Consider the following 15448-nt stretch of genomic DNA (forward strand, 5'->3'; position numbering starts at 1 on the left):
AAGTATTTTGTTGTATTAGAAACAGTTCTTCAAGTGTACACCCCAAAGTTGTATTCTGACCTGAGAAAATACTGTTCTTGCAAATCATTTTCTATATGAACGTATAGGTTTTAAACAGCTTTCCATAAAGAGAGGATTCAATTTGCTGCTACATTTTAGATTACAACTAATTTTTTAACACCTGTCAATGCTGATTTTGGTCTAAGTTTTGGTTATTGCCCAGGCAAGTTGTGTGCTTCTTATGTGTTCCACCCATTTGAATAAACTTGTACTGAAAAAATAAAATAAATAAATAAAATAAACTTCTACTGAAGTTTTACTTGTGATTTTTCTTATTCTGGGGATAGAAATTCACTGTGTAGCATATCTTATTGCCTATTCTTCAAATAATTTCTGCAATAACTGGCATAGCGGGTGTTTATTCTTTGCTATGTCAGATAATTGTGCTCCAGGATTCTCCAGGATAAACAAATGTTTCAAAAATGCAAATTAATTTATTTACTACTATTAATAATCACTGTTGATATTTCAAACAGATCTTACGCACTGATCTTTGCAAAGAAAAATATTCAAATAGAAGCTAGTGTTTTATGGGTAACAATCGAGATAACCGATGCTTCCTCAGGGTGGCTTCAATCCCTGCAGCGCTTCGTTGTTCTTTTAAATGTCTGCCATTAGAAGCTGGTAGTTAACAACCTCAGCTCTCATGGTTATAAACCTGACTGGGCAGATGGGGAAGGATATTGAAACTAACAGTTGAGCCCAGGAGAAATCTCACTTTTAGACCATATGATGGATTAAGTGTTCAATCCTCTGCTCTGTGGCTCAATACAACGAGGAGAGTGAGCAGTATCATGCAATTTAATAAAATTATCTCAGGAAGTTTCCTGAAGGAATTGTGGATTCCGGAGTTTGTACCAGACAACTCTGACTCAAGAGAGTGTTTCTGTGACATATCCACAGAACTTCCATTAATCTTCTCTGGAGCAAATGGTACAAAAAGGAATACTACCCTGCTACTCCCACTACTGCCTCTAATAAGCAGTTTTGTTACTGGGGAGGAGCTTTCCTTTTTGATCTGGAGGGTGGGAGGGAACTTCGTATCCATATGCTGTAAGGCAATCAGTCCATTCTCCAAGAAACAGTATGGATTGAGATTTGAAGTTTCTCATTATTTGTGTGGTGTGGCTTTTTTTTTTTTTATTATTTTTTTCCCCCCACACTTGAAGTACTTCCCCTTGCCTTTCCTTTGGGGGTGGGGGGTGGGTGGAGAGAAAGCCCTCTATTTTTATAGTTTGAAATGAAAGCAGTTTGTCTTTTACCTAATCATAATGTTGCATCTGAATTTATCCCAATGGTGCTTACGTGGTTAGGCTGTTGATAGGTTGCCTGGGTTTCATTTCTCTTCTCAATTTGATTAATGCCCTCAGCTTCGTATATTTTAAGCCCACCACATGACATCTATTGTCAAAGCTGCTTTTGGTTTTGAGTGTTTCCCCCGCCCCCGGTAATAAATGTGTGGAACTATTGCTTGTCTTTACTTGTTTATCTGACTTGCAAATTTCAGGTACATTGTTAGAATATAAATTGCTTTATTATGTTATTAAAAATATTAAGTTACTACAAAATGAGAAATATTTTATATTTGGAATCAACAACAAGATGCTGAGAACTAGTCTTAACCTACTGAAATTTAAAATGTTTAATTGAGATAGTATTTCTCCATCAAATAATATTTCTCTTTGCATCTCCTTACTAGAAAGTCTAGACCTAAAATATAATTTTAGGTAATAATTTGTATCATACTTCACAATAGACCTTTGCAATATAGGGTCTAATGGTAGATTGATTTGTTGGGGTGTCTAAGATGCAAAACGCAATCAATGCTGTTATGGTTTGTGCTCTACTTTTTTTGCAATTGATTTCAGTTGTTGAATCTTATCTGAAGGAATATAATTACTCTGAAACAAAATTGAATAAAGAAGCTATAAAAGATAAACTCATACCTTGAGTACCTAGTATAACAATCTACAATGGTTTTGTTTTGGGTTTTGTTTTTTTTTTTTGGTCAGATCATTTATTTGATCAACATCATAGCAGATGGTAACCCTATAAAGTATATTATCTTGTTTACACGTATACTAGAGCCTGTGTCTCTTGAAATAAGTTTTAAATATGGCCTTCTTTGTCTTATACCAGCAAGAACAACAACTTGCATTTCAGTTTGGTTGTAAGATCCAGTTTTTTTATTAGATGAATGTTTGGACCTGTTTCTTCAGAATGAGTACATATGTTGAAGTAACGAGACAACAGGTTTCTTCAGCTCTTCTAGAAGAGCTTGAAATGCTCACAGTGCCATCTTAAAAGTGCCATCAAGCAAAGTCTTTTTAGAATTCAATGCATAAAGCCAGAAAGCTTCCTTGTGACTGCTTGGTCTGGTCATCCCGAGGTGAGCGAGGAACACTTGGCCTTTCTTGTGGCCTGGTCGGGGTCCCGGATTTGGGCTGTGCTCTGTCTGCATGGCTGGCTGAGGGCAGGGGTGATGTCCTGCTGGTCCTCCTGGGACAACAGTAGTGAGTGCAGTGGAGGTGCTGTGTGAGCCAGAGCCAGCCCCAGACCGCCAGCTGAATCTGCTCGACCAAAGATCAAACTTACTGAATTACTCCCTAGTTAAGCTATGGCGTATCTGCTATAGAAGCAGCCAATTTTGATTGAGAACTGTGAAATCAGCTAATGAGTTATTTCAATTACTTTCCATCCTCAATGCCTACGTAAAAAAGGAAGTGTGGGGGTGGAACCTTGTTATACTTCTGTCTGCCCGACCGCATGTATCTGTGTTATTAGACCTTTATAACACGCGGTTGTTGAATTTCCCCCTTTTTTGCATTGCCTAAACAGATTGAGATGCTGCGGCCTTTCCCTGTGCAGCATGTTTTTCAGTGCTCTGCTGTCACAGCTTTCCTGTGCCCTTTAACATCCATGATGAATTAGTGGAATTGGACACTGGGTTTCCTTGTGGAAGGGGTTATACAAAAGTGATGATCCCCCTAGCTCCTCCATTCTGTTTGCGTTTCCCAGGAAAATGCTCGAACCCTTTTGATGACAGTTTTGCTTTGAGACTTTATTGAATTTATTACCATAGATGACTCCTGTGTTCTTTCTTACTATGTGTTCCCCGCTTCAGGCTCTCCTCCCATCTGGAAGGTGTATCGTATGCTCCTGGCTCATTCACGTAGAGCTACCTTTGGCTATATTAAAGTATGCGTAGTTTGTTTGTGCCCAGCCTGTTAGAGTTAGTCTGGGTCTTTGTCTCTTGCAGCATTTGGTTGTTTTTCATCTGTCATCGGTGGAAAAAACATCAGTGTACAAAGCAGAACAGATTCCTTGAGCACCACCATAGACACGTATCTGATTTCCTTGTTGAGCACTGTTGGCTAGCTGGTTCTCCGCTCCTTTGGCGTGTGCTGTGTTCATGGGGACTGCGAGCAGCAGGGGTGTCGTTCCAAGTCAAATCCAGATGTCAAGAGGCAGTGAGTCAAGAGTGCCGATGTTCTGTATGCAGTGTGTGAAATTCTTCCTCATAGCCTTCAAGGAGCTTCTAAAGTGTGAATGTTTCCTGTGCAAATTCTGATTAAAGGGTAGGTCTAGATGCAAGTCTGTTTTGGGCTTGTAAGAAAAGAAAAAATGCTGCATGAAAAGGAGGAAAAAGACACCTGGCAGAAAAAAGGAAGCATGTTGATACTCCTGACTACTCTAGCTAACCATACTGGGCTTTTTAGAAGAAAGAATTCTGGGAACTATTTAGAAATTAGTTTTCCTCCCCATCTTAAACTGTTACATTTTGTTTTAGAGTGGTTTCTTCAAACAATTTATTTACATAATTCAGATGGTAAAATTAAAATACAAGAATCTTTAGCTGTACATGTCCTGATTTAGCAGAACCTTAACGTAAGTCCTTATGTCCCACTGACTCAAACTTTTAAATGAGTAACATGTTTTACTGATTAGGGGTCATGCATCTAAACACTGTATGCATAACCATTACCTACTGACATTTCCTAAATGGGTTGCTATAACGTACTGTGTCTTAGATTTTCCTAAAGACTTTGTCTTGCAGTAAGACATTTTTCTCCGCCTCCCACTTGGAAACTAAAGCAATGGAAGACTTGTTATGATAATCACTGGATTACTAGCGCTGTTGTTTCTGGCAGAAAAGAGTCAGTTGTGCCAAAAGATTACTTTTGCCTTTGTCAGTGCCAGCCACGACTTTTTACTCAGCTCCTGGACCAGTTACAATGAAACAACAACAATGCTGTCAGCTGCAAAATGCAGCAAACTTCCACAAACTGCTGGCTCAATACAGTGGTGGTTTTGCATTTTCAAAGAGCGTTCTCCAGCCTTGAGGATCTTTCCTGCAGTACACAAAAGGTGTCTATAGTTTTGATCTGGGTGATTGTACTGTGCTTGCAGTTTAATATGCCTTCTGCAGGCTGTCTTTGTCAAAACAGTATTTTGTAGCTTCATAGAACACATTTCTTAAGGAAATAATTATTAGAATACTATTACTCCATAGGTAGTTATTTACAGTATTTCCTTGCATTTTGTTTTGTAGTGTGGCCAGTCTGAGATATATGGATGAAAATTTTATAGTTGCAATATAAAATTAGGGTTTAGGGATGATTGTATGGATTAACTTGCACTCAGCTCTTATTTATAAATTGTGACACTTAGTTCTTATTTATAAATTATGACATTATAAAGTTTCAGAAACAGTTTATACTATACATCACATAAAGAATTTCTGCTCTATATCAAAACTCTTTGAGAGAAGTTTGGGTGACAGGGAACTAATGAGTTGTGTTTTGTAGGCCAAAATGCACGGAAGTCTGAAATTTAGGATGGAAGTGTTCCACCCATTTAAAAAAAAAAAAAAAAAAAAAAAATCTTGCGATACAGGTAAACAGGAACCTAATTACTAAAATAGTAACCTTACCCTATATGAATAAATTTGCTATAGAAATTCAGGTACTTTTGCAATTAGTTGTTTTGGAATGTGGTTTAAAGATGGTTTGAACAATTAACTTTGACTATAAAGTAACTGGAGAAAGTGTTGGCAACAGTATTTCTAATTGTTGGCCAGATAATCTGTGGGATATATATTCTGATACTGAGTTTAAAGATCTCCCTATTTTTTCCTTCCTCTTTCTCTTCTGAGCTGTAACCTGGATTTGCATAAAGGGAACTGATTCTAAAAGAACCGTTACAGAGTTAAAAAAGATTCCTGTTTTAGTAGGGCAGACACCATGAGTCTCTGCGGGTTTTTTTTAAGACATTGAAATATAACCAGTCAGTCTTGCCTTTTCCCCCTCTTATGCTAAAATATCTTGCATGTCATGTAAAGACCAAGTAGGGGAAATAATTTTGCACATTTTACAATACTTAAGCAAGACATGAGAGCAAAGAGTAGATAACAAGTATACATTTCACAGTATGTGCTGCAATATTCAGTGCTTAAGATGCAGGATAAATCAGGCTGTGCAAAAAGCCAGGCTAACATCGTTGTACTTGTTTTGTTACTCATGCTAATTTCTTATGGATTGGGGAGGGCAGCCACTGCAGATTGGCAAATCTTCTTGACTTTTTATGTTCCTGTTTTCAGCAGCTGCAGGTGTCCAAATGATTAGGTTGCTTTGTAGCCAGCTTCATTGACAAGGAAACTGTTCATCTTAAATTTTGGGTTTGGAAATACTGCTTTAAGTATAGAGAAGCTGATGAATTTGCTTTAAGTGTATGGAAGCGGATGAATTTGCTTTCAGGTTGCATCAGAGAACGTTATGCTTTTGCTATGCTTTCTTATAGGTCTGTATTTTTCTTTTTATTGCTAGGTATGGATGAGCGAACAGGTGCCACATCCTGGGGAACAAGTGGTCAGCCAAGTCCTTCATATGAATCTTCAAGGGTAAGGTTCCCACACAGTAATTCATAGTGAAAGTTTATGGGAATATACTATGAAAATCAGCAGATGATTTGGCAATGTTTTTGAAGGGTAAGCTCCTTTAAATACATTGATTAACATCTTTTAGAGACTTTAATGACTTTGATATGCTGCAATAGTGATTCAGATTTCTAAGGCTAAAAAATATATAGGTTAAGAATTTATGAAAATAAACTGTACATAACTGTGAATGATGAGCATGTGTTTCATTTACCTTATGGTCAGAAAATGAAAATAGAAGTCACGTTAGTTATTCAGGAGCAGGTTTATTGGCAAAGTGTAGGGAATGCTTGCCTCTCCATTAACATTAGCCAGCTACAGTACGTGCTGTGTCATGTTGGAGAGAGGCTTCTCTTTTCAAATACCTTCCTCCTGTTCCTGTTGCAGCTTCATCTATCCTGGTTTTTGGTTTGGAGCTAAAGGTTTTTGATATATCTAATATCCTAAAATAACATTGCCTTTTAAAAACCCAACTCAATGGTCAAAAGCAAGCTTTACCCTTAGTAAATCACATTCCCTTTCATCTACTCAGTTTCCTTTTTATGAATATCTACTCCCTAAAAAGCCAATGAGCTAAGTACCTTATGAATTAATTACTGGAAATACATAGCATAACTGATGGGGCTAGTCTAAATAATCTGTTCTGATTTCAGTACCCTTGAGCCAGAGAGCTGTGTTAGCTCTTGCACCCTTGCAGCTTTCTCTTGCTGTGGAATGAACTGGGTAGGCTGCAAGGTCTTGTCTGGCTCACTGGATGTTGTTAAAACCTCTGTCTGACTTCAGAAGAGAGCATTAGAAAGGTTTATCATGAAGTCATAATTTTTCCGTTAATCTTTGGTAAATAAATTTATAATAAAAAAATAGAACAACTTCATGGGTTGCAGAAGTATTTCTGTGCAACATAGAAATTAGGTATTCTTTTAAAACATCCTGCATAACTTGAGGCATGAAGCCCAGCTTTTAGATGCCTTTTCTACATTTGACATGGAATCTTATTACACAGCTTTAAGTAACTCATATTCTTATTGTAAGTGTTTGGTGTTTTGACACTCATTTATGATGTTGCTGATCAATTTTAATCAATCATGAGTTAAGCTGACCTAACTGGAATTTGAACTTGTGATTCATTGGCTGTGTGGCTATATTAATTGCATATTTTTTTATGTTAGAGGATCAGCCAGCTAACATTCCAATAATGTAAAGCCAGGGTGCCTGGTGTGTTGGTCTTTTTTGTTTGTTTGGGGTTTGTTTTGGTTTGGTTTTTTGTTTGTTTTGGTGGGGTTTTTTGTTTTACTATAACTATAGAGCAGGACTAGGAAATTTAAACACTGGTCAAGAATCAAACCCTCCACAAATTATACCATTATACCCTAAAGTAGGTAATAAAGGCAGATGTTAGTGCTGTAGCAGAGGTATACCAGAAGTTAGAATCATAGGAAGAGGTTGGTGCTATTTGGGTGTATCATTAAGAAAAGCAAATGTAAATGTCTGTTTGTCTTGAGCCCTATGGAAGGCTTCAGAAAAAAGAGATGTTAAATTCTTATACAAGTCAGGTGTCCCCCTCCCCCCAGCAATTGTAACTTGGACTTGAAATAGTTTATATTTAAAAAAAAAAAAAAAAAGTGAGACAAAAAAAGAAATGTATCCTCCAAGCAAACAATTCTTGCTGAATCATAATTTATGTTAGGACAGTTTCAGCTAAAGCCAGTTGGACTTTAGCCAAACTGAATATATTGTTAAGAGCTGATGGAATCTATCCCCAGAATGTTATTGAAGTATTTCTTCCTCTGCTGGCTAAGTGCAGAGGATTTTTCTCTTGCATGCTAGTAATTTGAGATGATACTGAAAGTTCATTGTGAAGCAGCAATTATTTACAGCTTGTCTTTTTTGTTTTGTTTTGTTTTTAAGAAAATATGTTCATTTTTGTTTAAACTGGAGCATACTGTTTTAATAGGTCTTTCTTCATTCAAGCTAAATATGTTATAAAGTATGCTTAATTTTAGAGAATTGGCAGTTAATGCTGTCTGATTTTTTTTTTTTTTTTGAAAGTTAGGGACTTTCAAAATACTGATATGTAGATTTATTTCCCTACTTGTATTTGTGGCTGAATTTAACGATTTTATAGTACGGCTTTGTGTGCATTGGTATAAAATTTAGAACAGGAGAAGACTGAATACTTGCATACAAACTTTCTTGATTTATAAACTAAAAATGAGACAGTCAGGTTCACCTCTTCCCTCTGTCTCCCTAAACAATGTTTTGTATGTTTTGCATTCTCTTTAAAAAAAAAAAAAAAATAATAATTTGTTCCTGTAGTGTTGAGGTGGTAAAGTTTTTTTCACTTCAAGAGGACTTTTTTTTTTTTTTTGTCTAAAGGCAGCGGAAATCACGTGGCGGGGGGGGGGGAACCCCAATAGTCCTAAATTCTAGTGGAAGATTATTATAAGTTAAATATTTTTACAAATGTCTTCCTACACTAACTTTCTTTTTGGAAAACCTCCTAAACGATACAGATTTAAGAACAAGTCTCACATTAGCACAGAACATGACATTAGACTGTCCACAAAATTTCTCCATGGGGTTAGCTTAGCTGCGAGCTGTTGGCTCTACAGTTCTGAAGCATCGGTACAGCCGCAGTTCCTGACAGGATCGCTGACTGGGTAGTGGATGCTGGTAGGTTTAGATTTTCCTGAGAGCACGGTGTGGTTGGGTTGTCTTAGGAGGTGTCAGCCTCTGGTGCTAGGCTTTGAAAGTTTGCAAAACGTGTATCTCCTTGGTTCTATGTAGTATATCATCTTTGTGTACTGAGGAATAAGGAAGGCCCTGTTCCACAAGGTCAGGAGAGATATGCAGAATCGAGGTGAAGTGGCTATCCAAAGGAATTCAGAGGGTTTGGCTGATGATTATAGATCTTTGCCCAGGCCTTCAATACACCTAAAAATTTGATAGTGGGAGGGGAAAAAAACCCAACTCTCTGTAGAGGCCCTGCATGAAGCAATAAAGAATGGTTGTCTGCGATGTCATTTAAACAACAACAGTTTCCTTTTAAAGAAAACTGAATTCCTTTTACAGGAAAACTCCATTTCTGTGTTTTCCCCAAAAAAGTGATGAACACTAGAAAGATATACTGTCTGTATATAGAATTGGTAATGGTTGAGGCACAAATTAATTCATCCCATGGCCATGTTCTTCTGCAAAAAGGTAGAACAAAAGAAGTTCTCTTCTACATTGAAATCACTGAAAAAGCACTGGACTTCATTTACCAGTCTAAATCAAGTTTGCATGTGTAAATTTTGGGTAAGATGTATGGTCTTTATTTCTTGGTTTTCTTTCAACTAATGAGATGCATTATGCTAATGGTTCAGAATTTTAAATAAAGATAAGATCTGACTACTACTTCATATGCTGCCAGATCAGATGACTCTGAGGAAGAGCTACAATGAGCGTGTGGGTCTGTATTGTAAGAATATAGAACAGAGTTTCTCTGGAGGCAGGGCAAATGATACACTTAGCCTTTTACATTCCTAGGTTATTCCTTGTGACGATTAACAGAGAGAGTTTAAATAAGTTACAATTGTCTTACATGTTCAACTTTAGCTTCAAAATCCAGTGCTTTTCCCCGTAATTTCAATATAGAACATTATTCTTGTCTTAATTGTTCTTACTATTTGCCTGTTTACAGGAAAATGGCAGTCTTCATGGAAAAAGCTCAGACCTCTCCACAGACATAGAAAAGTTGAAACCTCAAGAGGTACCACTTACTCTTTTTATCTTGTGTGTGATTTTTATTTATTTATTTTTAATCTGCATGCAGCCTAGTACTGGAGTTGTCCTTTAAAAGTGACAATACAGTGACCAGATTATTTAAGAATTTAAACTGTTGGCCCAGTATTGGCTGGAATTTTCAAAGGTACATAAAGATAAGCAAATTTCAATTAAATAGAATTGGAATTTGGTGACAGTTAAGTACCTACCTGTTAAAGGCTAATTAAATAAGATGGTGGAAGACTGCCTAAAGGAGATCTTCCTTTCCCAACTCCTGCTGAAGGTCTGTTCAGGTCTGTGTAGGTGGCCTGATTGTGTCCAGCAATGATGCTTAAGGAAAGAGTGTAAGTTATAGGGCAAATATTTTGCCACCTTTGCTGTCGTACTCTCCTGGCAAAGCCCAGCACTTAGGGGCTTAGGAGATTTCCTGGGCAGAGCCGACCTTTTGGACATTGTTCTTATAGCTATTGGTGGAGTCGTTCTCTGCGAGTTGTGAATTTTTCTGACTTTGATTACAGTTTTGGCAGTAATTACAAGCGTTTCGTGGCAAGAATATTGATGTTTTTGTCTTAAGTGTGCTGACCAGTGATTTAACTGATTTTTACCATGTTCCTGTATTCTGAATAGTAATGACTGGTTGTTACTGATGTACTTCATAATTCTTTTTTTTTGGTTTTTTTTTTTTTCAACAAACATCCTTATTTTACATGCCACTTGTATGTCTCTCCTCAACCAAATTGAAGAATTGTAATCTATTGGTCTCTGTTTGTATAGTAACTTCTGCTAACCTGTGGTTAGTTCTTGGTACCATTCTCTGAATCTTTCTGCTTCTTCTGTATAACTTAGGAGTTAGGGTGATTACAGCTGCATGCACAAGTCGAGATGAGGGTATACCATCAATTTCTGCATGACATAATGGTACTTTAGTTCTCTGTTCCTTTCTTACTCGTTACCAAGTCTTACATTTTTTGACTGTCACTGAGCTCTGAAGTGATATTGTTTCAAAAACTATGTAGAAAAATAATAAGATTTTTTTTTCTTACATTGTACAGTAGTTATTGTTATGACATGGAGTTATTTTTAACATGTTTCTTTTGTATCTATTTACACCAAATTTTATCTGCTGTTATCTTATCTGCCAATTTCATGGAGAATTTGCTCTGCAACTCTGCACTAACATTGAGTTAGGATTATTTTTAAATGATTATTGCTATCGGCAAACTTTACTATGTCTTTGTTCACCTACTCTTTTTGATTTATTCATGGAATTGTTGAAGAATATTGGTCTGAGTACAGTCTTTTGGGGAAGTGGGCAAAACACGTTGGTAACTTCTTTTCACTCTGAAAACTGGATGTATATTCCTGTGCTTGGGGTGGGGTGTTTGTTTATGTGTTTTAGTCTTTTGATCAAAAATTAAATCACAAAAGATAATGATCTTATATCCCATAGCAGTTTATTTTAAAAGTCTCTGGTAATACCCTATTAAAAGCTAAAATATTCTTATTTCAGTAGTGTTTTGAACTAATATTGAAGGCTGACAATCACTGCAGGCTTGAGAAAACCTTCTATAAGAGCCTTGGTTTTTATTACCTAATAATGTTAAATAGCGTTCTAACACTGAAAGACAAGTGGGTATTTGTATTGGAATTGGCTGTAACAATCTTAAATTTGTGAAAATGTACAAATTGAGACATTAGTGACTTCTGTGTGCAAAATCTCTTTTGCATAGGCCAAATGTTTTGTTAGAAAAATGAATCATTCGAATATATATCTATTGGGGGGGGGGAGGGAAAGAAAAAGCTAGGAAAGCTTTATTTTTTTAGAGGAATAATTCAGGGATGGTAATTAGCAACTGTGGAATTCTACCAAGTGCTGATGGTCTCCCTTATTCTTGAATGATTATACTGAAGTCCATATACAATACTGTGTCAAAACTTTCCATCTCTTGTGGTGCTTGTTTTTCTTCCAACTCTCCAATCTTGCTTTTACTTCTATATGTGCAACAGTGGTGGTTTTTCAGTGAATATCTTCTGGGTAACGTATGCAAGTCCCTCCCTTATCTGAGTGATATAGAGCTAGAGATATTTTTGCATGTGTTCATAATCCCTTGCATTGGAAGGGTAGCTGGCTCTCAGTGTATGTTGCAGAGGACTGTAAAGCTGCTTTTTGAAAGCCTTGCTCTACTGAGCTCTTTGAAGCAAATTCTGAGGTACTTGAACCAAGTAGCAGGTTTGCTGCACAATAATATATTGCCCCATAGCACCTGAAAGTTTTGTCTTCCTGTTGTGAGATGTGTCTGAACTTTTTAGCTTTCCTGCTTTATTTAGGAGTTGCAATTTATACTCATAACCTAGCAACAAATTGGTATAATCACTTTTTTGGGGATAAACATTATCTTTTAATTAAACATTTTTCTATCATAGTTTTTTATTGCAGCGTGGCTAATGGTTGCTTTTATTTCATGAAGAATAGTGCTCTGTGAGGTTTTATTTCATTGTTTTGATTTTGTTGTAACATGTCTTTGCAATAAAAGGAGCAAATTAGTTTTTCATCTGTTTGGATTGCTGTCTCCAAATCAAGCAAATCTAAAAATATTTTTCATAAGACATTTCCTGCTGGATAGTCTTTTTATATACACAGACATAATAATTTTAACTGTTAAAGATTTAGCATAAATTAGCTGAGGTATTTTTCTTCCAAAACCTGAACTGTGGGTGTTTTAAGTATCTTCCAGCATGTATATTGCATTAAAAGCTGTGAGTGTACATTTTGACCTGATTGAACATAGAATCTAGCTTCAGTACTAAGAATGCAGTTTATCCTCCTTTTCACTTATGTAACTCTGCTATGTATCTACTTGAAGCCAGAGTTGAACTGATGAAGATACCACTGCTAGATTTAGATGGTTTTGTAGCATCACTCAACAGGTTGTCAACAGGTTATGCCCTCTATTGTACGTAAAATACTCAGACATGAATTGGAACCTGAAATACTATATGCCCAAAATATCCTTCCTGCCACCACCACCACCAGTAGTACTTTTAATTTGCAAAGAAGTCAAAAAATAGTAATGAGATAGCAGGTTTTGAAATAGTATTTTATACCTCTTAATCTCAGGTACATAACAAGAAAGGAAGCTGTTAAATAGCAAAACAAGACAAGAGGGACACAGAAATACAGTAAGTGTTATCAAGTCTGTTGTATTTGTGTCCTTTTTGTCCTCTGTTGTTTTTTTTTGCGGGGGGGGGAGGTTGTTTGGTGGTTCTTCTGCTGGTTATTTGCTTTTCCTGATGTACTCTATAAGTAAGCAGATGATTCAGTGTGAAATCAAAGCCAAAATTAAATATCCCATATTCAGCGCACAGGACATTTTTGCAAATGCAGCTTACTTTGCCATTTGATTTATGGGCAGCACTTTTCAAGCAAGTTCTGATGTTTAAGTTCTGAATGCTTTAGTTAAGTTTTTAAGTATTGTCTTTAAGCATTTATTTTTAGTATGTTGGCTATACTTGTGTTATTTTATTTCCTGGTTTAGAGCTTAGATAAGAGCTAGAAAAATCTGGTTTCAGTCATACAGGCTACATTGGAGAAGTGGTTTTTTTGGTTGTGGGTTTTTTTTGTTTTATTGGAACTACCTGTCATATTGAAATTAGCATTGGAATCTGTTCACAAATTAGTTTTCCGTGTGGCCAGGGAATTGTCCCATTACATATCATATTGATATTTGTCTTGCAAAAGTTTAGAGAGGTGTAATTGGCTGTTGGGTTTAGCTGTTTAAAATCAGAGTCATCATTCACTAAGTTAACTTCCTGGAAATTAATTTAGAACTGGAGAAAATGGGGATTATTTCAAAATAGATTCCTTGTTCAATGTCTTATGTTCCCCTTCGCCTTCCAAAGCTCTCCCAGGTTAAAAATAGATAAACAAATCATGTAATGAGTTGTTCTCATATTCCATTCCTGCACACATAGTTTTTGTCTATTTCAACTTGATATGTGGAAATAAGCTAATGAATATTTTTAGAGTTCTGTTACAAAACATGTAACTTTGGTGACACTTGGAGGGTACTTCTGAAAGCTCTTTTGACTTTTCCCAATAATACCTGAAATCTAGGGTAGTGATATCTGCTTTTTTTCCCCTGGGTAGCAGGTGACCAAGTAATGCATAAAGCTACATTTCTGTCTTTAGGATATTGTAGTGGAAGGTTAAAACTTGCTGATAGTGAAAGGGAATCAGAATTAAAACTTAGAAAGTGTACGGCTCCTTGTTTCTGGTGCAGTGGGGTGATCTCTATCGGCTAACTGCATTCATTCCTCTGTTTACTATTATTCATGTTTCTCGCACAATGAAGTGAGATGGGGTCGAAATATTGCCTGTTCTCAGGGGGCTGAGAGATGGCGTGCATGTGGACGGAAGAGGGGCTTGTTTCCTGGCACATCAGATGGGTCTTCAGCTTGGTCTCTTAGCTTTTGGATTGTAGCAGACAACTGATAGTAATACGAAATGGTCTAAGGAGCGCGAGGAGTCTCCCATCATTGTCCGTCTGCTCTGTTCCCCTGCTGGCATTTTCCCTTGTTTCGAAAGTTAAGGTAATTTTCTGTTTGACCTGTGACAGACTTGCATGTTGTCCTTATGGAGGATGTTGGTAGTAGAGAAAAGCAGGTTGCTGGATACATTTATTATTGGTTGTGTTAGAAAAGATTTGGTTATTGAAGAAGCTGCTTTTCATTTTAGTTTTTGGTCATAATGCCAGTTGGTTGGATTTTTTTGTTTTGGTTTGGTTTTTTTGTGGGTTTTTCATTGTTGTTGCATAGCAGCTTTATACATTGTTGATTAATTATATTCGGCCACCAACTGCCTTACCCCATAATTCCCCATTCCCTCACAGAAAAGTCTCTGTGCACTACTCTCTGGCCCACGGAATTACAAAATATAGTCAAGTATAGTTGCAATTGCAACATCCAAGCTAATAGTCTATGTATAAATAACCTGAAAGTAAGTTTTCAGACTTAACTTTTTTTGTTCTTGTACAGTTGTTCGGAAGTATTTTCAGACTTGAATAATTTTAAGTTGTATGAAGTACTTTATTTAAAAATGTCAGACTGAATTCTTAAAATACAGCTGTGTGGGTCTCTGTGCTTCTTTAGTACTTTTTTGTCAGAAGTCTACTTGGGAATGTGTACATTTTGCTGTCTTGCTGTGTCTTTTCCTGTTGCTCTCAGGTGAATACTTTGTAAAATCATTTTGGTCACTGTTTGGAAACAGCATTGTTCCCAACTAATAGTTTGCTCCAAGATAGATAGTGATTTAAATAGAATTGTACCATGACCTATAACAATGTGAGGTTTCTTGGTGTTCGGTTAATATAAATGAATATAGTACAGGTGATCCTCAAGGCAAAAAGGAAGAGTACTCTTCTCTAGATTTATTTTTAGCTTACCTTAATTTTTGCAAGGTTCTTCATGATCTGTGTGTTCAATAGACCCAGCCAGGTTTTGGCTCTGTAGTCTTTCCTCTAGGAGCCATTAACAAATACGTAGATTCAATGACTGAAAATACTTTTTGCAAAACAAAATGGTTGTTTATTTCTGGAAACATACATGATCACATAATCCATAATCTTTTAAATTAGCTAGGACACCTTGGTATGGCTGTTGTCCAGAGCCTCTTGTCTAATCTTCAGTCAG

At 36.6% G+C, this 15448-nt stretch overlaps 1 protein-coding gene across 6 annotated transcripts in view; it reads left to right on the forward strand.

Annotated features, from left to right (window-relative positions):
* Window positions 1–15448, forward strand: part of TCF12 (transcription factor 12) — a 177216-nt gene that overhangs the window by 43138 nt on the left and 118630 nt on the right. For all 6 annotated transcript variants that reach the window (XM_075713958.1, XM_075713956.1, XM_075713957.1 and 3 more), the window contains exons 3-4: window positions 5886–5959; window positions 9678–9746. In XM_075713958.1, the coding sequence (XP_075570073.1) occupies window positions 5886–5959; window positions 9678–9746 (143 nt within the window). The remainder of the gene's footprint in view (window positions 1–5885; window positions 5960–9677; window positions 9747–15448) is intronic.

Source organism: Pelecanus crispus, chromosome 7 (assembly GCF_030463565.1).
Source record: "Pelecanus crispus isolate bPelCri1 chromosome 7, bPelCri1.pri, whole genome shotgun sequence".
NCBI classification, from domain to species: Eukaryota; Metazoa; Chordata; class Aves; order Pelecaniformes; family Pelecanidae; genus Pelecanus; species Pelecanus crispus.